We start from the raw sequence: 21,933 nt of genomic DNA, 5'->3' as shown, positions 1-21,933 counted from the left end.
ATATACAATACGTCTCTCTCTCTACTGACTGCCACCTGGAAGACACCTATTTCCCTTCAGCAAATCCAAATTCTGTCCTATAACAACTCTTGTAGTGGTTGAATCACCAACAGGAACATGGTCATTCTTCTTGGTAATTCCATCAACTACATGGGTGCTCAGTGACACCTGATATTTCATGCAGAACAACTTCTCAGTTGCTAATCACTTTATCCGGCACAATAGGAACCCAATTTGTATCAGTAACCACAGCACCATCTAGTTCAGATAGAACACCATAGGAATTATATACAGATAGTCTGAAATTAGCATGTTTATCTTCCACAGCTCCCAATCTCCCAGAACCAACCATTACCCATTACTATTCTCCTCTAGGGTCTTTGATGGAAAGGTGGCTGATGGGATAGGCTTATAACATCAGACTGAACAGTACGAACTAAAGACTGCAGTTTAGAAATCACCATATAGCCCAGAGAACCACATACATATCGGACAGCATCCCTAATCCAAAAGGGTACTATGGGAGATAAGCAAGCAAAGTCACTTCTGCAGATCTTGAAGTACCGCTTCTGTCTGGATACAAAATGTGATTGTTCCCAGCAAGAGAAACCACGTAATCTTGTAGATATGATACCTTTTAATGGCTAACAAAAATACATGATGTAATAATAGCGAGCTTCCGAACCAACGCAGGGTTCTTCTTCAGGCTTATGGATTGGATCTGAAGAGGCATGGATATTTATACACACATAACATACATACTTATGACAAGGCACAGATATGGATGTGATTGGTTCGCACTTAAAAGGAATTCTGCAACAGAAAACAAACTTTTTTTTGTCTAGGCACTGATAGCGGAGTGAAAGTTTTATGGTCCCTAAATCACTGTTGAAGGGGGGGAAAGGTCGGCAGGCTAGAATTGCTACAAGAGGTACACTGACATTTTTAGCTAAACACTGATAAGGGAGTGAAAGTTTATGGTCCCTGAATTACTGTTGATGGGGGTCTTATCTGAGCAATAAATGTCTCACACCTCCCATTTAGGCATAAATCCTGGGGAATAATTTAACCCAGTATTCAGCGTGTCAAAGGTTGTTATCAATTTATATTCCCAAATTCTTCAGTGGTTTTGTGACTTGAAACCATCCTTCAATATCAAAACTCTCATATCTCCTATGTCATGTCCATGGTTAGAAGAGTGCTCAGCCACAGGTAATTCTCTCTTTCTGTGTTTAATCGTGTGGCGATGAGATCTCATCCTGGCTTTCAGTTTCTGTCCTATTTCTCCAACATGAAGACCCCCAACAGGACATTTACTGCACAGGACCAGGTACACAACATTGGACGAGGAACATGTGAATGTCCCTGGGATCTTATAGTCCTGCTGTGTGTTGGGGATCCGTATCCTGTCCGCAGTCAGTACATGTGAGCAGGTCTTACAGCTCCTTACATTACAGGGATAAGTTCCTTTTTGTGTGTCAGAGGGTAATGCACTCCTGATTATAAGTGTGTATAAATATCCATGCCTCTTCAGATCCAATCCATAAGCCTGAAGAAGAACCCTGCGTTGGTTCGGAAGCTTGCTTTAACATCATATATTTTTGTTAGCCATTAAAAGGTATCATATCTACAAGATTGCTTGGTTTCTCTTGCTGGAAACAATCACATTTTGCTCTATTGGCTAACACGGTACCAGATCTTTGTTTTCATATTGTCTGGATACATGCACAAGACATAAACTCACAGAGCTGCTACCTTCCTTAAGTACAGTTGCAGCTTAATTAGGTAAATAAATTACTGCTAGCTCTTCTCCTATGATAATTAAAGCCCATCCAAATGGATTTTCAGGTGATTAGGAAATTCACATCTCCGCCCTGCCTAAACACCAAGCATTCACAGAAAAGCAAGCTATATGTAAACACTATGGCTTAAACAGTTACACCCCATCCAACCAGCACTTAAGTATTTTGAAAAAGTTATCATGCTCACCACATAGCTTCCTGTGTTACTGGCTCCATGTGTGGCAAGATCTTTAACCAGAGACATCTCCACCGCCCAGTCCTTGGCAGTAATTCACTGAAAAGAAATCCAACAGGAAAAGCAGCTTGCGTGGAAGATCATCTGCCTTTATTAAATTACTGCCTGTTCACCAGAGTCAAACTGAAGACGCGTTTCAGCGTCCAAAGTCCAGATCGGACCGAAACGCGTCTTCAGTTTGACTCTGATGAACAGGCACTAATTTAATAAAGGCAGATGATCTTCCATGCAAGCTGCTTTTCCTGTTGGATTTATTTTTCTATTTTGAAATCACCCTTAACAGCTGCGTTATAGAATCTATGACCAATAGCCAACAATATACAACACGGCAATAAAATCTATATCAGACTATATAATATAATGTTAATACCTACCCCCAGCTGTGCTGAACACCTGGCAGCGGGGCAGGCAAGCACCTCTAAAGCATGTTGTGCAAGCTATGGCCATTCGTCCTGCTTAGTCACCAAGAATCAAATGGGCCAACGCCGTGTCTTGAGTACATCTGTGCAGGAGCTCACATACTCTAGGACCATCATTAGAGGCATAACTAGAAGCTCTTGGACCCTGATGCAAAATCTGTAACAGGCCACCTACCTATTATATTCTGTTTATAATACTTGTGTCTTCTTATGTGATGGAGGGGCCTTTTGGCCCACTAAGGCTCCAGAGCCCAGTAGTGACTGCTACTCCTGCACCCCCTGTAGGTACGCCCCTGACCATCAAGGGTAAGTGCTGCCTGTGACGGTCAGCCCTACTCTTTGCTGTTGCTGCCGGCTGCAACAGGCTGAAAAAAACTACGTAACACCTCTGTTAGACTCCCCTGCCACCAGTATTAGGCTGGGTTCACACAGGGCGGATTTGCCGCGGTTTTGCCGCGACAGATCCGCCCGCGGCAAATCCGCCCGCTAATCTCAGGATTAGCCAGCCATGTGGACGAGATTTCTCAGAAACGTCGTCCACACGGGACGGCTAATCCGCTGTGGTAAGTCCGGCTGAAACCGCGGCTGCGGCCGCTGCAGCCGTGGTTTCAGAATATGCAGCATGCTCATTCTTTTTTTCATTCCGCTGCAGCCGTGCTCTCCTCTATGGGAGCGCCGGCCGTAGCGGAAGAGCGAGCGGCCGGGCCGCATCAAAGCCGCCGCGGCTTAAACCGCGGCGGTTCTACCAGCGGGAATCTCGCGGTTTTTCCTGCGGCCAAACTGCGAGATTTCCGATGGCAATCCGCCCTGTGTGAACCCAGCCTTAGTGATGCTGTGATTGTTTCTTGCTCGTCCACCATGAGTCACAGAGCTGCAATCCATTAGAGATGCATCCCCACAGTCATGGGGAAATGCTCTGTTCAAAATGCTTAACTGTCTGTCCTTATAGTGCTGCATTTTGCGGACCCTCTCCACTGCCGGAATTAGATTTATCATTTTGAACTTGTAGTGTGGATCAAGTAGCCACCCAGTAATGAACTGATGTTTGATGTGGGCAATGTGACAGACCTTCTGCAACCACTGTAGCATCAAGAAGAGCTCCTATGCCTCAAAGTGCCTAACGGTAATGGCCCATATTCCTTGGGGTCAGGCCTAATACTGTCCTCTGGCTGGTTTCATCATCCAAGTAGAATAGCTAGGGTTATTGATGGATGGAAGGAATATTACATAGTCCCTCCCCTGCCTCTCGAACCATATTATCACCCTTCACTTCCTCTATACTTCTCACATGGGAGGAGAAACGTTTAGAAAATGATGCTCCCCTCTCTTGCCCAAAGCCACCCTCCCAGTGGTGTTGAGTAATGGTGGACTGGTCAGACAGTGAGGAGGTTGGTACCCCTTCCTCCTCTTCCTGTAAAAACAACACATCGTTGTCCCTGAGGCTCTGGAGCATCTGTTCCAGCAGGCAGATGAGGATGGTCATACTGCTGAGTGCATCATCACGACTGTCTGTTTTGGTCTCTTCCAACTCTTCAATTCTATGATTTTATGATACATGTGTCAGATAGCCAAGGTGAAATGCTACTAGCAGGTTGGCTGCGTTGTCACACATGATCTTGTCTGGCTTCAGATTGTGTGGGGTCGGCCACATGTCAGCCGGGGCCTGCAGAGCCATTTACAGCACTTCAGCTGTGCGGCTGCACTCCCCTAGTAGGGGGATGAGGAGGGGACAGACAAGAATGAATGTCCCACTCTTAGGGAAACCATGGACCACCAGTATTGGCCTCATCTGCAGCACATTGACCCACTGTGCTGTTAACAGTATATAACACCCCTGGCCAAGCTTGCTGGACCATGTGTCCTTGGCACTGCACCCTGCCATTGACAGTGTTTTATAACACCAGGGACACGGTATCACTCACATGGCGGTGGAGCAGGGACAGCCTTTGGGGCAAAGAAATGATGATGGCTGGGCATCTGGTACAGTGGATTAGCTTGGAGTATGATGCTGTGGAAGGTGTCTGTGTCCACTAGCCTGAAGGGCAGCATTTCCATTGCAAGCAGCTGTTTTGGGGCTCAGGCTCTGTGCTCGTGGATGGTCGGGGTGGTATTTTTTTTTTACGTTCCCATAACTGGGGGATGGAGGGCTGGCTGCTGAACATGGACACGCCGGAATATGGGGTAGATGTCAATGTCAGTGAAGTTCAACTTCTGCTAACAGTTTCCCACTCCTAGCTAGCTGCATAACGTCGCTGTAACTCTCCCAGGCGAAAAGGTGGCTAGGTGGAAATGCGAAAGTGTGAGCATTGTTTCCTGGCCTTTTTTAGAACAGGATATAAACCTGAGTAATTGAAAGCGTAATTTGTCTGTTTTTGCTGTATATACGTTGACAGCAGCAGAAATATCCCTTCTCCCAATGTACTGACCATGTGTTATATAGGCATATAAACATGATGCAGCTTCTTTCTCTGCTCCCTCCTATATAACCCCGGTATACAAGCTTTCACACCAGCAGTAATATATCCTCTGCAGAATATTTGTCCCTATTAACAGGCCACATGTTATACAGGCATATAAATGTGCTGCAGCTTCTGTGTCCTCTGTTCAACTGTAAAATGACCGCTGGTTACACTGCGCCCATGTTTTATATAGCTAGGTCATGTGATGCAGGTGTCCAACGAAGCTAAGCTTGGTTCTGGTGCTGTATTTATCAAGTGAACTGCTCTAGTGTATGTTGAAAGCCATAGGTAGTGCCACTGATACTTTGGGCTCAGTTGGCCCTTTTCTAATTGTTGCAGAGTAGTGGTTGCTGCTAGTATGGAAAGAGGCACATATATTGCTCTGGTAGTGGAGAAGCTGGCACAGGTAGCTATATGCGCTTATTTCCATACTAGCCACAGCTACTACTCTGCAAATAAGAAAAAAAAGTCAACTGAGATCAAAATGTTAATTAACCCCTTTAGGATCTGACATATTTTGGCCATAAACACAATATTTTTTTTGGGGGGTGGGGGGGTGGGGGGAATTTTCATCTTCACTTTTCAAAAGCCAGAATTTTTTACCAATTTTTGTTGACATGGCCGCATGAGGGCTTGTTTTATGTGTGGCAATCTAGTTATTGGTACCATTTTTAATAACTTTTATTTTCCCATGCACGGAGCTGTGTGAGAGTTTGTGTGTGACGAGCTGTAGTTTTTATTGGTACATTTCAGGTTACACGCAGCTTTTTTTGATCAGTTTTATTGTTCAGGTTTCCTTCCCTAAAAAAGCAAAATAAGCATTTTGCCGTAGTTTTTACACACACTGGATCAAGGGCACAGGCTACTGCGATTTTGTTTCTAGTTTTGGAACTCCAATATAAAAGGACTTTAATTCATTGTACTTCGTGAGGTGAGTGGAACAGAAAGACACTTTTTTTTTTTATGGTACCTCTTCAATGAATGTGGCTCAGTGATTAGCACTGTTGTCTTACCGTTCTGGGGTTCTAGGCTCTAATCTCATCAAGGACATCAACTTTTAAAAACTCAATACAGACATCACCCTTGGTCAGATTTGAACCTACACCTCCAGCCCTGTAAGGCAGCAGTTCTAATGACTGGGCCACCATGCTCGAGAAGCAAACCCATGAGAACATACAACCTTCCTGCTGATATGGTCCATAATAAGATGTGAACCAACGTTACAAGGTGTGGTGGCTCAGTTGTCCAAATCTAACCAAGGGTGAATGGAGGTTTTCAAAGTTGATGATGTCCTTGATGAGATTTGAACCTAGGACCCCAGCGCCGTCAGGCCTCTATCACACGGGTGCTGCGATTTTTCGGCTACATGAACGAGAAGCAGTCACAACCAATTGGTGGCTGCATCTCCTGTTTTAATGTCCATTCAGACGGCCCGGATGCAGCGTGTGTACGCTGCAGCCCAGAATACCGTAGGGAGGGGGGAGAGTTCAGCTCTGCTAAACTCCCTCCCCCTCTCCGCCCCTTACCGACTGCCGGCACGGGGTGGGAGGTTAGTGGAGCTAGTGTGCTAATCTCCCGCCCCATCTCAGTAGCCGGCAAGGTGCAGAGAGGGGGAGGTACTTTAGCAGAGCCGCTGCTAAACTCCCTCCCACCTCCTTTTTCCAGCAGCTCCCATAGGCTCCCATACGAGTCTATGGGACCAGTCGGCGTATTCTGGCCAAAAACCGGGTCAGACCTATATTTTCCGGTCAGCGTAAAAGCGGCTGACTGGAATGCGCAATCTTTTCTGGCTGGCCGATTTTTACGCACCAGAAAATCGCGACCATCGGATTGGATTTCAATGCACTTGTTCAGATGGATGATTTTTTGGGTTCTAAAATAAATCCTGTATACTTTGGTTACTCCGTCTGCTGCATCATATCCTGCATTGATATCTGACCACCCGAAACATATTAGGAGGATATTATCTAGTGAACACAAGACCAGTTTTTCCTTTCTTGCATTAGTTTATTTTACATAAGAGTAATACAGACGTCTTATCTATTCCGCCTTCTCGGTTTCTTTCTCAGCCACTCTTGCGCAGTCTATCACGCAGACTTTGCCATCCTTCTCCACAGTCTAAGAGATAAAAACACAATCATGGAAGTTATTACATATGTAGCCATGTTATAATATATGATTGTCTATAGTCACTCTTAAAGTGAAGATGAACTTGTATTATGTAGCAGAGCTGGATTGGTTACACAGCTGCTACTGTTGCACATGGATAACTTACAGAGTTCAGAATATAAGAGTTTAACCCCTTAATGATGCTGCCCTTTTTTTCCCCTATTTTTGTTTTTTCCTCACCCTTTTAAAAAAAAACTTAACTTTTTTATCAATCAATGTCACAGTATGAGGGCTTGTTTTTTGCAGGACGAGTTGTATTTTTCACTGCAATTATTTAAAGTACTATATAAAGGACTGAAAAACTTTTAAAAAAGTGTTGTACTACTTGTATTTTGTTTCAAAGACATTTAATTTTTCAAAATTATTTTCTGCCGTCATCTTCTGCGCAATAACTTTTTTATTTTTCCATTCATATAGTTGTAAGAGGGCTAATTTTGTGCGGTACGTCCTGTGCTTTACATTGGTACCATTTGGGAATACATAGGACTTTTTGATCGCTTCATATTGCATTTTTTTCTGTGAGACAGGGTGACTGAAAGTGCATGTTTGGCGTTCTTTATATATTTTTTCGGACAACATTCACCGTGCGGGGTAAATAATGCACTACTTTGATAGATCGGATTTTTACGCACGCGGCGATACCAAATATGTATTTTTGTTTATTATAGATATGGCAAAAGGAGTTGATTTAAACTTTTTTACAACTTTTTTTTTTTTAAACAATTAGTAAAACTTTATTGATCTAATTTTTAGTTGTTTTTTTTTTAGCCCACCCTAGGGGACCACAACATTTAAAGGGTTAATAGCCGAGATCAGCTGCGTGGCTGATTGCGGCTATTGCCCATGAGTGTCAGCTGTAATAAACAGCTGATGCCAGCGCTGTATGAAGAGAGGTCGCGCCGCGATCTCTCTCTATACATCCCCCGACGCTGCAAGATGTAAATGTACGTCCTGGAGCTGGAAGGGGTTAAGGTCAGGACAACTGTTAGCGCATAAGCACCAGGCAGCCGTCCCACCGACTGTCACACTTCTGCTTTTACACAGGAGTCATAGTCATTCTGTGAATGGTGGCGGACCGCGCCAGAGATCTCTTCTGGCCGCTGCCGCCATTCACTGCAGTCGCTTCGAGATGAGCTGCCGACAGCTGAGCTAAAAACAAAGCAACTGACAGTTGATTGATTTGTCGATCTGTGCCCTCCGGCAGCCGCCTGTACACGGGACGACCATCGGCCAAAATCGCCGTTTCCAGTGATTCAGGCAAGGCAGGTTACATTCACACAGGCGAGCGCACGCCGATGTGCGTTTTACACAGCTGATGCCAGAATTCAAAAGCACCTCGCTTCGCTTCTGTGAAACTGCGATCCTCCGGTTAGAGGATCGCAAGTGTTTCCTACTGACTTCAATGGGAAGCATCGCAGGCACATTGCACGGCATGCGAATGCCATGAGATGTCTTTAAGGTCCCATTGAAAACAATAAGCGATGCGCTCCGAGAAACCCAAAAAAACGCAGCAATTTTTTACCTCGCTACATCGCTGTGAAGAAGGAGGGGGGGGGGGGGAGGACACAAACAAACATAAAACAACTTACAATTTTCATGCCCTCTTCAGTTTGTTTCAGGGTTATCTTAAAGCTTTCGTTCACTGTCACTACTATCTGATCGCACTCAGGTGTAACTGTAGCTGTAGCCTAGAAGAGACCAAAAAGTGTTAACCAGCGGTCGCCGTCATCATATTAGTGTTCATAGATGCAGAAACTGACAAGTAGGGGAAAGGTACTATAGAGCAGCGTCTTCAAATTTAGTTTCTTTAACCCCTTAAGAATGTGGCCCTTACCCACCCCTCCACCCCCATCACCACCACATTTTTCAAGCCACAGGCATGGCTTGCTGCGCAATCTGCCCCCAGCTGCTATGGCAACTGTACAACATCCCCCCATCTCATCACAGGGGCACTGCGGGACCCCTGAACATCGATCGGGGCATTTAAATGCTGCTGTCAAAATTGCCAGCAGCATTTAAAAAAGGTAACCTCTCCGATGAGCGGCACTGATCGATGAGCGGCACTGATCGATGAGCGGCACTGATCGATGAGCGGCACTGATCGATGAGCGGCACTGATCGATGAGCGGCACTGATCGATGAGCGGCACTGATCGATGAGCGGCACTGATCGATGAGCGGCACTGATCGATTGGCGGCACTGATCGCTGAGCGGCGGGTGATGTCCTGTAAACCTATCTGGTGACATCAGCTGCTATGGGGCCAGACCACCTAAGCAGCAGTCCAGTGCCACGATGAGTGTATATCTTTTACATAGTTTGGGGTACTACAGGGAAAACCCTTTTAATTCAATAAAAGTAGTAACGTTTACTCTTCCGGTTCTTAAAGTTTCTTGCAACCAGAAAGTTGCGTCAGTTACAAGTGTTTTACTCCAACCACCTAGATCCTCAGGATAATAAAGTAATCAGTAATAAAGTCAGCAGAGTCTGCTGCCAGGGAACCTGCAATACCAAGCCTCGCCACTGCAGTGGGAATGGAACTGTCTGCTTCCTGCAGAAATCAGCTCAGTGTATGAGTGCACTGCCCAGAGAACTGATGATCAGGGAGTTCCTGGTACTGTTGTACCCTGACCCCACCAGAAGCTAGGGGTTTGACAGGAAGAACGCCCCTGTCATGCCCCTAGCTCCCAATTGGCTGACTAGCTGAAGGTCCTTGCAGCGTCAGCATTGTTTTTGCCTGGCCGTTAGGGTTAGTTTGTGTTAGGCTTACATTATTAGCTGTACATGCTTCTATGTTACACCTGTAACATGGCAGCATTTACAGCTAATAATGTAAGCCTAACACGAATACTAACCCTAAGCCTAAAGGCCAGGCAAAAAGCAATGCTGACGATGGAGCTATCACTCTCCCCGGCCCTCACACACATGCCGATTGAATTGGTGCCGTCCCTAAACATGCTGCCGTTAGTGAGGATGCTCGGCCACCAGCTCTTGCGTGACCCTTTTTACCCCCGGTCCGCCGAACCAACATAGACGTTGACAGCGTTCCCCTCTGTAGCTGAGGCCAGGTATGAGTGAGGCGCCAGAGCAGGCATGACACAATGACAGCGGGGACGGTTGCAGCGGCCGCAGGGGGAATGGCGACAGCGGCAGGGATGCTAGTTATAGCTTCACCCATGGCACAGCACTGCAGCAGAGCCACTGATGGCCAGCCAATCGGAAGCCAGGGGTTGGATAGCGGGCGTTCACTGACACACAGCCAGGTCAGACCCTAGCTTCCGGTGGCGTCAAGATACAATAGTACCGGAGCTCCTGGTGATGAACCTCTGACAATCTACTATTAAAAAGACAATCTGGGCCTGGACAAAAAGATGGCTGCACCGCTTCTCTGGCTACCTGATGCACTCTATGTATAGCATGCATTGGCAGTCTAAGACACTACATGCTGCTCATATGCAACACTGGTTAAAGGGGCTGTCTGGTTATAAACTCTAGATGTCCTATTCACATGATAAATCATCAATAGTAGAATGGTGTGGGGTTCTTGCCTGGGCTCCCTGCTGTTCACTGGGCCAGTGCACTCCTTTACTGATCTGAATTCTGTAGGAAGCAAACAGCTCTGTTATTACTGTAGTGGCCAGGCTTGGTATCACAGGCCAAGTACCCTCTGAAATGAATGTAAACTTTGCCTTCAATACCAAACTTGGTCAATACAGTGAGAATGAGCCGTCTGCTTCCTGCAGAAGTCAGCTCAGTGCACAAGTATGTTGGCCTGGCAGCTGATCCTAGCCAATCTACTATTGATAACGTATCCTGGGAATAAGCCATCTATAGTTTACAATCCTTTGTCTTAAAGCAGGTGTAATGTCTTAGACTAATCATGCATACTAATGCACATGGGCATCAGGTAGTTAGATAAACTGGTAGTCATTTCTCTTGTTTGTCCAGGCCTGGAGGGTCACTTTAATTGCCATCAATAGTTTACAACCCCTTTAAATGTCCCTTTAAGACAATTATATCCATACCTGGACTTTCTCTCCTGAAGGCAGTTCAACTTCTCCCTTTTTATCAAAGGTGATTTTATTAGTTGTTGCAACAGCATCCCCAATTCTTTCTGTGATACAACAGCCGTTGTCTGTCTTCTCGATCTGTATTGTGCACTTGTGACCTTTTGCCTTCTCCATCTTTTCTTCAGGTACGTCTGAAACCAAGAACATTGAAAATCAACCAATAGGCTCAACAAGGTCCTAGGAAGCCTTCAAGATGATGTTAGACCTTTCAAAGTCAAGGTCTGGCAATGTCTTGTCCATGTTCTTGATCTAGAAGAGTGAGGAATAAAAGGCCAACCCCAGTTGCCAAATACCACAAGTATATACAATTCAATAGGGAAATTTAGCTTAGGTCTAAATGGCATCATTGACCACAACAAGTCATGCAACCAAAAAGTGCAGTGTAGCCCTGCGATCTTCTAAGCTAATAGAATTCAATGCAGTCACACTGTGACTTGCAAGTTGCTACAACCATTACGATCTGCAGGAACTTTCAATTTGAAATGCAACCCACAATGACTTCTATGTCACTATAGTATCACAGAGTTACACTCTGACCTGCGTCATGGCAAGGGTTACTGTGTAGCCCTAGTCTGATGAAAATTACAACCAACTGACCAAAATAGAAAAGGTTTCAGTGGGCATTATATCTATTGCACCCAGGCCCCTGAACCTTTAGCTACGCCCCTGTATGACCATATAACATCTGTAATATGGATGTGTTACACATGATATTGCAGATGTAGGTTTATATATTTGATCTGTATTTGCAGTCATTGGTTTTGCCCTCTACCATGTAAAAATAGAAGATGTTACCAATGAATGCAGATTACATACGGTTGCATCTGTACTTTACTCACTTTCCATAAACCATAATGGCTGTATTTTTCATGCAATATAGATACTGTGTTTTTAACACACGGCTCTGATATTACACCAATGAAAATAGACACCTAGACTTACATTAGCTCTGCGTTATGGCGAAGTCAGACAAGCGTTTCTCGCTCATCTCTAAAGACCACCCTTGGTCTAGTCTAGTACTAGTGACATGACTGGTAATGGTGCAGTGGCATCACAGAATGTGTACTCCTATTGAGGATGTTGCTTCCCATCCCCTCAGATGCTACCTCATAGAAAAGCCTTTGTCTGCCGTTTCACATCATTCAGTTTAACTTGCTTGTCATTGACACTTACTAAGTAACTTCATGCAACACAGAAAGCCTTCATTCTGCTTCTTCTCATATGTTCCAACGAGTCCAGGCATTTTGGAGAGAGTTCTTCAGCTACAAAAAGAGTGAGATGAAATGAATGAGAACATCGTTTTTTCTACCCAGTACCAGTCTCCCATCAAGACTGACTACTGACTATTATCAGTCCACCATCAGGACTGGCTACTGACTATTATCTTTATCATTTACTGTTTATCTATTTTTTGGACTCTGAAGCATAACCAAAAAGACAGTCATGATACAAAACAAAGATTTTTACTCCTGATAATTTAGTGTTCAACAAGACTAAAAGAAACCCGTTGAGTTTTCTGACTTGTTTTCCTAGTGTTATGCTGGGATACAAGTCTGCCATGTTTTTGCACCTTTGAGCCTAAGTGGACCTCCTGTTTTTTGGGGGAATTCTATATCGGGACCACGGTTTCCAGATTGTTTAGCAATAATTTTGTGTATTTAATATATGTCTTGTGAGGAACCAGTCAGTCTTTGATATAACAGTCTGATGACAGCTGCTATGATTAGCTAGCTTTGTTCACAGAGCTTGTAATTAGTACTAACCTGTTTCTCTTAAAGCTATCTTACAAGTAATGTTATGGTGAACTATCTAAAGGGGAATTTGTCTATATTTACTATTGTATCATCTTATGGATGCTTTCTAATTATTTGGGCTTCAACATTCTTTGATTATCACCTTTTTCCACACTATATGAATTTTCTACCCTTATAAAGAAGCTACCGTCTTGGCTTTGAAACTCTGGGGCCCTGAGTTTGAATCCTGTTATTGACCCTAATAACGGTTTGGTTGGATAGCTGCAGTCTCTTCTATCGGAACGTAAAAAGTTTTTTTCATGTTTGACTAGTTGCATAACTTTGTCCCTTTTTTAAATGAATTAGATTAAAAGTTATATTTTAGGGTTTTATTCTGTGAATGAGAACATCAGCTGGAGCTTAAGTGGTTTGATTTATGGGGCTGATCAGCGGCGAGGTGATGTCATCTCTGGCTTTACAGCTTGGCTCAACATCAATGTTTGTCTTGCAGATCAATGGTCATGGTGACCACAATCTTTTAGTTCCCAGTGATACCGAGCTAATGTGAGTAGATAAAAAGACTTAGGCAGAAAGGCCAGAGTCTTAAAAGACCTCCAACTTCAGGTGACTTGTGCAATTCTTAAAGATGCAAATATAATGTACATCAAACTGTAGAAAAAGACATTGACTGAACAGACATTATAGATTGATACAAGGAGATTCAGTGAAAACGTAGAAAAACTCTCCAGTCCTGGACAAACGAAGATGGCTGCACCACATCTATGACTGCCTGATGTACACTGTGCATTAGTACACATTGGAAATCTAAGACACTACATGGTGCTCTGACTGGCCGGTACTGCTGACAGGTGTAGCGTCTTAGACTAATGATGCATCTTAATGCACAGCGTACATCAGGTAGTTAGAGAAGTGGTGTAGCCATCTTTGTCCAGGCCCTGAGGGTTGCTTTAAGGCCCCCATACACCTGATCTCAGCCCTCGCACTCACTGCAGCGGGCCAGATGTTGACTGTTCTGTGTCCATTGTGGTTGGAGGCAGAAGTGTAAGGCTATGTCCGCACAGGATGGATTTGTTGCAAAATGTTTCTCCTAAACCTGCACCATTTGTGCGGTTTTCACCCCCGTCATTTGAAGAGGTGGAATCTGATCTCGAAAATCCACTGCTATACTTAACATACTGAGGGTTCAAAATCTGCTCTGCAGGTAATTTTCTGCAATTGGATTCATCCACTTTGCTGCTACTGTAAACACTGCGGATCTTCTATGTGGAGGGTCTGCACTGCAAATCCGCCATGTGTGAACATAGCTGAATAGAACACTTCGCTCCAATTGAATTCAATGGGAGCCATACCTTCTATAGCACCTCCAGCTCCAGCATTTCTGACACCGAGCTTAGTATATTTTCACCTAATGTATGGTGCGCCGAGCACATGAAGAGGCACGCGCAGCTCCATGCACCTTCTTATCAGTGTACACCAAGTCCAGCCTACCATACATTTCTGGTATAGTTTACCCTAATTTCTGGCATACATTTATACATAAATCTGTCAGTCTGGGGCAGCCCCACCACCCCCATTAAGCCCCACCCACTTTGAAGAGAAGTTGCATGGCCAGCAAAACATTTGCAACAATTTTTTTCAAAGCGACACCAGAAACTACATCATAAGCATCATAAGTTTCGCCCATGGACCACACATTATACATTAATGCGCTGCCACCAAAGTTCCTAAACAGGAAGTTTTTAGTTACATATTGATTACATTGCATAAACCAACTTCAAGACGGTCTCTACATTCTCTGGGTGCAGCATTGGATGCCAACAGGAAGCCCAATAACACCAATTACCAGGCTACCCTGCATCATGTGACCCGATTCCAAACACTCACCTTTCCTAGCAGACTGAGAACAAAGCGGGTAATTACCTTTATGTAGTAAAATAAGACACAGAATGTGCAGATATGCCAAACTAGAAGAAACACACGAGGAGGGGAATTTATTAAACTTTCTGTGTAGGACTTCTAGGTTAAAAAGTTTCAACTTTGGAGCAAGCAACATTTTGTCCCAAAAATTGTGAATTTTTGATACTATTCCTGCATTGTGTTCCCCGGTCGTTGGCGCGCGCACAGCGTGACTCTTCAGACGGTTGTGTGTGCATGCTCTGTCATAGAGATGAATAGAGCGCACATGCACAGAGCTGGCTGAAATGACTGCGCCAACTTTGCAAAGTAATGCAAATACAGGGTGCATGGTGAGTATCTAACATCACTCCCTGGGCTCCCAGTTCCCTCACCTTTAAGCTCCATAATGTACTTTATGGGACTCAAAGGTGATGATAGGTTCTTTTTGAAGAGTGTAACTTGTCGAGAGACAGCATTGCCAAGTATTGAAACTGTGTTTTAACCTTCTGAAACTGTATGCCAAGTTACCCCCTTGAGGACCAAGTACAATAAATTTATGGCGCTTGGTTCTGGGCTTTAATTCTACGGTAGCTGACAGTAAAATACGGTGCAGGATTAAAGATCCTGCTGCTGCAATCTAACAGGAGCAGGTCGGGTCCTTGGCTGTTAGTCATAGCTGAGAACCTTGAGAAGAAGGCAAAAGCAGTTTCTAACCACTTCCCTCTTGCAGGCAACATAGCGCTCAGTGAGCGCTATGTAGTAAAGAGAGAAAGAAGAACTGTTACACCCATTATTCAAACCAGCGGTCACATGACCGCCAGGTGCCCCCTGTAGAGTGACTACAGGGGGATGTTTTCCCTGTAACTGAGGCTCCCATGGATGCACCAGTTACAGTGGAATATAGTTAATCTACAAAATGTCTTAATATAATAAAGTCTGAAGAAGAGGATGTATAAGGTTGAAACACACTCAGCAGAGCTAGGGGTTACAATACTTTACAGTACCGTCCCGGCACACCCAGCTCCATAAATAGCTAAATCTTGAATAGCTGAATTCCTCACCCAGCTTATCTTTACCTTCATATGAATGATGTAAACCATCGCTCTTGAAGAACTTAAACTTCATCTACCAACATCATGGCTAACATGTCCAAAACTTTCAGTTTTACAACATTGTCTTAGTAACTCATTAAAGGGAAGCTGTCACCTGCCTAAAGCACCATAAACTAACTAATGGCGCTGTTATGGCAGGTGACAGGGCGAGGTATTTTTGATACTTCCTGCGGTGCCCACCTGCGAAGTCCATGCAACGGAAAAAAAATCTGACTCTTTTCAGAGTCCTGTGCACGCTCTCCAGAGTCTAGTATAGGAGAGTGCGTGCATGGGGCTCTAAAAAGAGTCAGATTTTCATCCAGAATGTGAACTTTACAGGTGGGAACAAAGGAAGCAGGTGCATATGAAACATACCTCCTCCGGCAACTTGTCACTTGCCCTAATAGCACCATAAATTAGTTTATGGTGCCTTGGGCAGGTTCAATTTAAATTCTGAGATACAATGTGCCTTGTTCATCTTATTACAGACCAGGAACACCTTTGAAAATGTAGTTGAACCTGTTATCTTACAAATTTCTTGGTTAAAATTTTGGAATTCTTTGTGTACGAAAGCTAAATGATTAAATTATTATTACACCTGATGCCTCATGCAGAACAACTTCTCCCTTACTAGTCACATTACTCGGCACATAAGGAACCCAATTTGTATCAGTAACCACAGCACCATCTAGTTCAGATAGAACACCATAGGAATTATATACAGATAGTCCGAAATTAGCACATTTATCTTCCACAGCTCCCAATCTCCCAGAACCAACCATTACCCATTCCTATTCTCCTCTGGGGTCTTTGATGGAGAGGGGGCTGATTACAGGGCTGCTGGGATAGCCTTATAACATCAGACTGAGCAGTACGAACTAAAGACTGCAACCTAGACATCACCATATAGCCCAGAGAACCACATACATATCGGACAGCAAAGGTTACTATGGAATATAAGCAGATTAATAAATATCACATGGCAGCATAAGACAGAAAAGAATCAGTAAAAAACAAATACTCACCAAGGCAAACTGCAGCAGCTTCTGAAATGACAGTTCTGTCGGGATGCACTGACAAGAAGTAAATTCCCAGAGCCGCTGCCTCCCTTAAGTACAGTTGCAGCTTTATTAGGTAAATAAATTATTGCTAGTTCTTTTCCTATAATTAAAACACACACAATTCGATTTTCTCCTGCTCCACCCTGCCCAAACAGCAAGCATTCACAAAAAGGTAAGCTATATTTAAAAACGATGGCTTACACAGTTACACCCCATCCAACCAGCACTTAAATATTTTGAAATCAACCCCATCATCTGCTGTACATAATAAAACCTATGACCAATAGACAACAATATAAAACATGGCAATAAAATCTATATCAAACTATACAATATAAAAACACACACTATAACTTTAATACCTACATAGAGTCCAAACGGCTACTACCGTATTCAGAAAATAACAACTTAAACAAAAAACATTACAACCTGAGCAGTAATTACTCCTTAAAGACACGACCTTTATTTTTTGGTTTCTCCTTTTTTGGGATAGATGACACAATTTTTTTTAATAGATCAGACTTTTTATGGACACAGCGACACCAAATGTTTTTTTTTCATTCTTTTTGTTCTAAATATGGAAATAGTTGTGTTTTAAACTTTCTATATGCTGTGCTTTATAAAAAAATGTCCCTTTTTTTAAGTACCCTAGAGGATTTGATCTTGTGATTGCTCATGCAGTTTAATGCAGTACTATGCTGTATTCTGACAGGCAGTCTATCAGACAGACAATCATGCATGACAAACCTGGGGGCCTTTAGAAGGACTTGGGCTACCCTGATACCTGAATGGCACCTTGCAATGTCATTGTGAAAGGGCTGTTCGGGACCCCCAAACTGGTATTGTGACATGTAAATGTTGCCAACGTTGTCAAAATTAGGCTAATTTTACACGAGCAAGAATCTCACGTGGGTTTTGTGCGCTGAGAGACGCACAAAACTCACGCAAATATGAACTCCATTCTTTTGAATCGAGTGATTCGCATGAACGATCTCTTCCCTCTTCCCCTCCCGTAGCCATGCTGTGAGGTTAAAAATCGCCACTTGTCCTATTTTAAAGATAGGCCTTTAAAGATATGGCATGGCCATGTCATACCAGGATTGGATCACCGTTACTAGTGGGGTACCACAGGGGGCGGTTTTGGGCCCCATTCTTTTCAATATGTTGACCTAGTTGAAGGATTGCACAGTAAAATATTAATATTTGCAGATGACACAAAACTATGTAAAGTAATTAACACAAAAGAGGACAGAATGTAGTTGCAAGAGGATCTGGATAAGTTGGGGGCAGAAAAATGGCAAATTAGATTTAACGTTCTGCACATGGGCAGAGAAATACATGTCACCATTACACAGTGGGAAACCACTGGGTGACACTGACATCAAAAAGGACTTGGGGGTTTTAGCTAACTGTAAGCTTAACTGGAGCAACCAGTGTCAGGCAGCTGCTGCCAAGGCAAATAGGATCATGGGGTGCATCAAAAGAGGTCTAGGAGCACATGATGAGAACATTGTTTTTCCTCTTTACAAGTCACTGGTCAGACCACAAATGGAATATTGTGGACAGTTTTGGGCACCGGTACTCAAAAAGAAGTATCAGAGCTTGAGCGGGTACATAGGGAGACAACTTAATAATACAGGAAATGGGCAGACTGCAATACCCAGAGAGCTGATCAAAATTGGCGTTATTTAGTTTAGAGAAAAGACAGCTGTGGAGTGACCTAATAACTATGTATAAATATATCAGGGGACAATACAAAGATCTCTCCCATCACCTATTTATACCCAGGATTGTAACAAGGGGGCGCTCTCTACATCTAGAGTACAGAAGGTTTCTACACCGACATAGAAGAGGGTCTTTACTGTAAGAGCAGTAAGACTGTGGAACTCTCTCCCTGAGGACGTGGTGATGGCAAAAGGGGCGTCTTTCTTGAGCGATACAATATTATATGTTATAATTAGAGATGAGCGAACGTACTCGTCCGAGCTTGATACTCGTTCGAGTATTAGCGTGTTCGAGATGCTCGTTACTCGTAACGAGTACCACGCGATGTTCGGGTTACTTTCACTTTCATCTCTGAGACGTTAGCGCGCTTTTCTGGCCAATTGAAAGACAGGGAAGGCATTACAACTTCCCCCTGCGACGTTCAAGCCCTATACCACCCCTCTGCAGTGAGTGGCTGGCGAGATCAGGTGTCACCCGAGTATAAAAATCGGCCCCTCCCGCGGCTCGCCTCAGATGCATTCTGACATAGATCAGGGACAGTGCTGCTGGTGCCGGAGCTGCTATAGGGAGAGCGTTAGGAGTATTTTAGGCTTCAAGAACCCCAACGGTCCTTCCTAGGGCCACATCTAACTGTGTGCAGTACTGTGGAGTCTGTTTTTTGCAGTGTTGCACATTTTTTTTTTTTTTGGTATATCTGCCGTGCAGAGCATTCCGTCCTGCAGTAATACTCCAGGGCCAGAAGTGCGTAGGCAGGGACAGAAGACATATTATTGATTGAATATAGGCAGTGGGCCTTTGCAAAAAAATTTGTGGGAAAAAAATCTATTTGGCCTGCCTGTGACTGTGCTCAGTGTTCTGGGTCTGTCTGTGCTGGGTGTAGTAGTTCTACAAAATCATACGCAGCCAGCTAAGTGTTACAGCAGGCTTGCGCCAAATTATTTCCTGGCTCTGTCTGGGCTCTGAAATCACCGCTGTGTTGCAGTTCACAGTGCAACACTCTGCAGTTCTGTGACATACTCCAGGGACAGAAGTGCTTAGGCAGGGACAGAAGACATATTATTGATTGAATATAGGCAGTGGGCCTTTGCTAAAAAATTTGGGGCAAAAAATCTATTTGGCCTGCCTGTCACTGTGCTCAGTGTTCTGGGTCTGTCTGTGCTGGGTGTAGTAGTTCTACAAAATCATACGCAGCCAGCTAAGTCTTACAGCAGGCTTGCGCCAAATTATTTCCTGGCGTTCTGTAAGCAAAGTCAGCCTCCAACCACAGGCCATTAAGCGGCACATTTAATTACAGCGTTCTGTTTCTGCACTACTGGTAATACAGCATGCTGAGGGGTAGGGGTAGGCCTAGAGGACGTGGACGCGGCCGAGGACGCGGAGGCCCAAGTCAGGGTGTGGGCACAGGCCGAGCTCCTGATCCAGGTGTATCGCAGCCGACTGCTGCAGGATTAGGAGAGAGGCACGTTTCTGGCGTCCCCACATTCATCGCACAATTAATGGGTCCACGCGGTAGACCTTTATTAGAAAATGAGCAGTGTGAGCAGGTCCTGTCGTGGATGGCAGAAAGTGCTTCCAGCAATCTATCGTCCACCCACAATTCTGCGCCGTCCACTGCTGCAACTCAGAATCCTCTGGCTGCTGCCCCTCCTTCCTCCCAGCCTCCTCACTCCATTACAATGAGACATTCTGAGGAGCGGGCAGACTCCCAGGAACTGTTCTCGGGCCCCTGCTCAGATTGGGCAGCAGTGGTTCCTCTCCCACCAGAGGAGTTTATCGTGACTGATGCCCAACCATTGGAAAGTTCCCGGAGTCCGGGGGATGAGGCTGGGGACTTCCGGCAACTGTCTCAAGACCTTTCAGTGGGTGAGGAGGCCGATGACGATGAGACACAGTTGTCTATCAGTGAGGTAGTAGTAAGGGCATTAAGTCCGAGGGAGGAGCGCACAGAGGATATAGAGGAAGAGCAGCAGGACAATGAGGTGACTGACCCCACCTGGTTTGCTACGCCTACTGAGGACAGGTCTTCAGAGGGGGAGGCAAGGGCAGCAGCAGGGGAGGTTGCAAGAGGCAGTGCGGTGTCCAGGGGTAGAGACAGGGCCAGACCGAATAATCCACCAACTGTTTCCCAAAGCGCCCCCTCGCGCCATGCCACCCTGCAGAGGCCGAGGTGCTCAAAGGTCTGGCAGTTTTTCACTGAGAGTGCAGACGACCGACGAACAGTGGTGTGCAACCTTTGTCGCGCCAAGATCAGCCGGGGAGCCACCACCACCAGCCTCACCACCACCAGCATGCGCAGACATATGATGGCCAAGCACCCCACAAGGTGGGACGAAGGCCGTTCACCGCCTCCGGTTTGCACCGCTGCCTCTCCCCCTGTGCCCCAACCTGCCACTGAGATCCAACCCCGCTCTGAGGACACAGGCACTACCGTCTCCTGGCCTGCACCCACACCCTCACCTCCGCTGTCCTCGGCCCCATCCAGCAATGTCTGTCAGCGCAGCGTCCAGCCGTCGCTAGCGCAAGTGTTTGAGCGCAAGCGCAAGTACGCCGCCACGCACCCGCACGCTCAAGCGTTAAACGTGCACATAGCCAAATTTATCAGCCTGGAGATGCTGCCATATAGGGTTGTGGAAACTGAGTCCTTCAAAAGTATGATGGCGGCGGTGGCCCCGCGCTACTCAGTTCCCAGTCGCCACTACTTTTCCCGATGTGCTGTCCCAGCCCTGCACGACCACGTCTCCCGCAACATTGTACGTGCCCTCACCAACGCGGTTACTGCCAAGGTCCACTTAACAACGGACACGTGGACAAGCACAGGCGGGCAGGGCCACTATATCTCCCTGACGGCACATTCGGTGAATTTAGTGGAGGCTGGGACAGAGTCAGAGCCTGGGACCGCTCGCGTCCTACCCACCCCCAGAATTGCGGGCCCCAGCTCGGTGGTGGTATCTGCGGCGGTGTATGCTTCCTCCACTAAAGCACCCTCCTCCTCCTCCTCCTCCTCCAACGCAACCTCTGTCTCGCAATCAAGATGTGTCAGCAGCAGCAGCACGTCGCCAGCAGTCGGTGTCGCGCGGCGTGGCAGCACAGCGGTGGGCAAGCGGCAGCAGGCCGTGCTGAAACTACTCAGCTTAGGAGATAAGAGGCACACGGCCCACGAACTGCTGCAGGGTCTGACAGAGCAGACCGACCGCTGGCTTGCGCCACTGAGCCTCCAACCGGGCATGGTCGTGTGTGACAACGGCCGTAACCTG

At 45.4% G+C, this 21,933-nt stretch overlaps 2 protein-coding genes across 2 annotated transcripts in view; both read right to left on the bottom strand.

Moving 5' to 3' along the window:
- The window catches only part of LOC136573315 (fatty acid-binding protein, liver-like), a 54,028-nt gene extending 53,473 nt beyond the window's left edge, over positions 1–555 (bottom strand). Inside the window, exon 1 of the mRNA XM_066574608.1 lies at positions 545–555. The gene's annotated coding sequence lies outside the window, so the exon portion shown is untranslated. The remainder of the gene's footprint in view (positions 1–544) is intronic.
- Positions 556–6,901: 6,346 nt separating this feature from the next.
- LOC136572422 (fatty acid binding protein 1-B.1-like) lies at positions 6,902–17,067 on the bottom strand. Its single transcript, XM_066572963.1, has 5 exons — positions 16,919–17,067; positions 12,326–12,414; positions 11,108–11,283; positions 8,674–8,772; positions 6,902–7,033 (listed from the first exon to the last, which is right to left on the bottom strand). Exons 2-5 carry the CDS (start codon positions 12,393–12,395, stop codon positions 6,956–6,958), a joined length of 423 nt encoding a protein of 140 aa, XP_066429060.1. The 5' UTR covers positions 12,396–12,414; positions 16,919–17,067; the 3' UTR covers positions 6,902–6,955.
- Positions 17,068–21,933: the final 4,866 nt, after the last annotated feature.

This window comes from Eleutherodactylus coqui, chromosome 7 (assembly GCF_035609145.1).
Source record: "Eleutherodactylus coqui strain aEleCoq1 chromosome 7, aEleCoq1.hap1, whole genome shotgun sequence".
Taxonomy (NCBI): domain Eukaryota; kingdom Metazoa; phylum Chordata; class Amphibia; order Anura; family Eleutherodactylidae; genus Eleutherodactylus; species Eleutherodactylus coqui.
The sequence above is the reverse complement of the archived record's forward strand: the minus strand, read 5'-3'. Positions and strand labels throughout refer to the sequence as shown.

Excerpts from the sequence above, each read along its gene's own strand:
- LOC136572422 (XM_066572963.1), bottom strand. The coding sequence starts at position 12,395 with ATGCCTGGACTCGTTGGAACATATGAGAAGAAGCAGAATGAAGGCTTT. Across the intron at positions 8,773-11,107 it reads CTTCAGGAGAGAAAGTCCAG|GCTACAGCTACAGTTACACC; the intron begins GTATGGATATAA and ends GGTCTCTTCTAG. Across the intron at positions 7,034-8,673 it reads CTGAAGAGGGCATGAAAATT|ACTGTGGAGAAGGATGGCAA; the intron begins GTAAGTTGTTTT and ends TTTATCTCTTAG.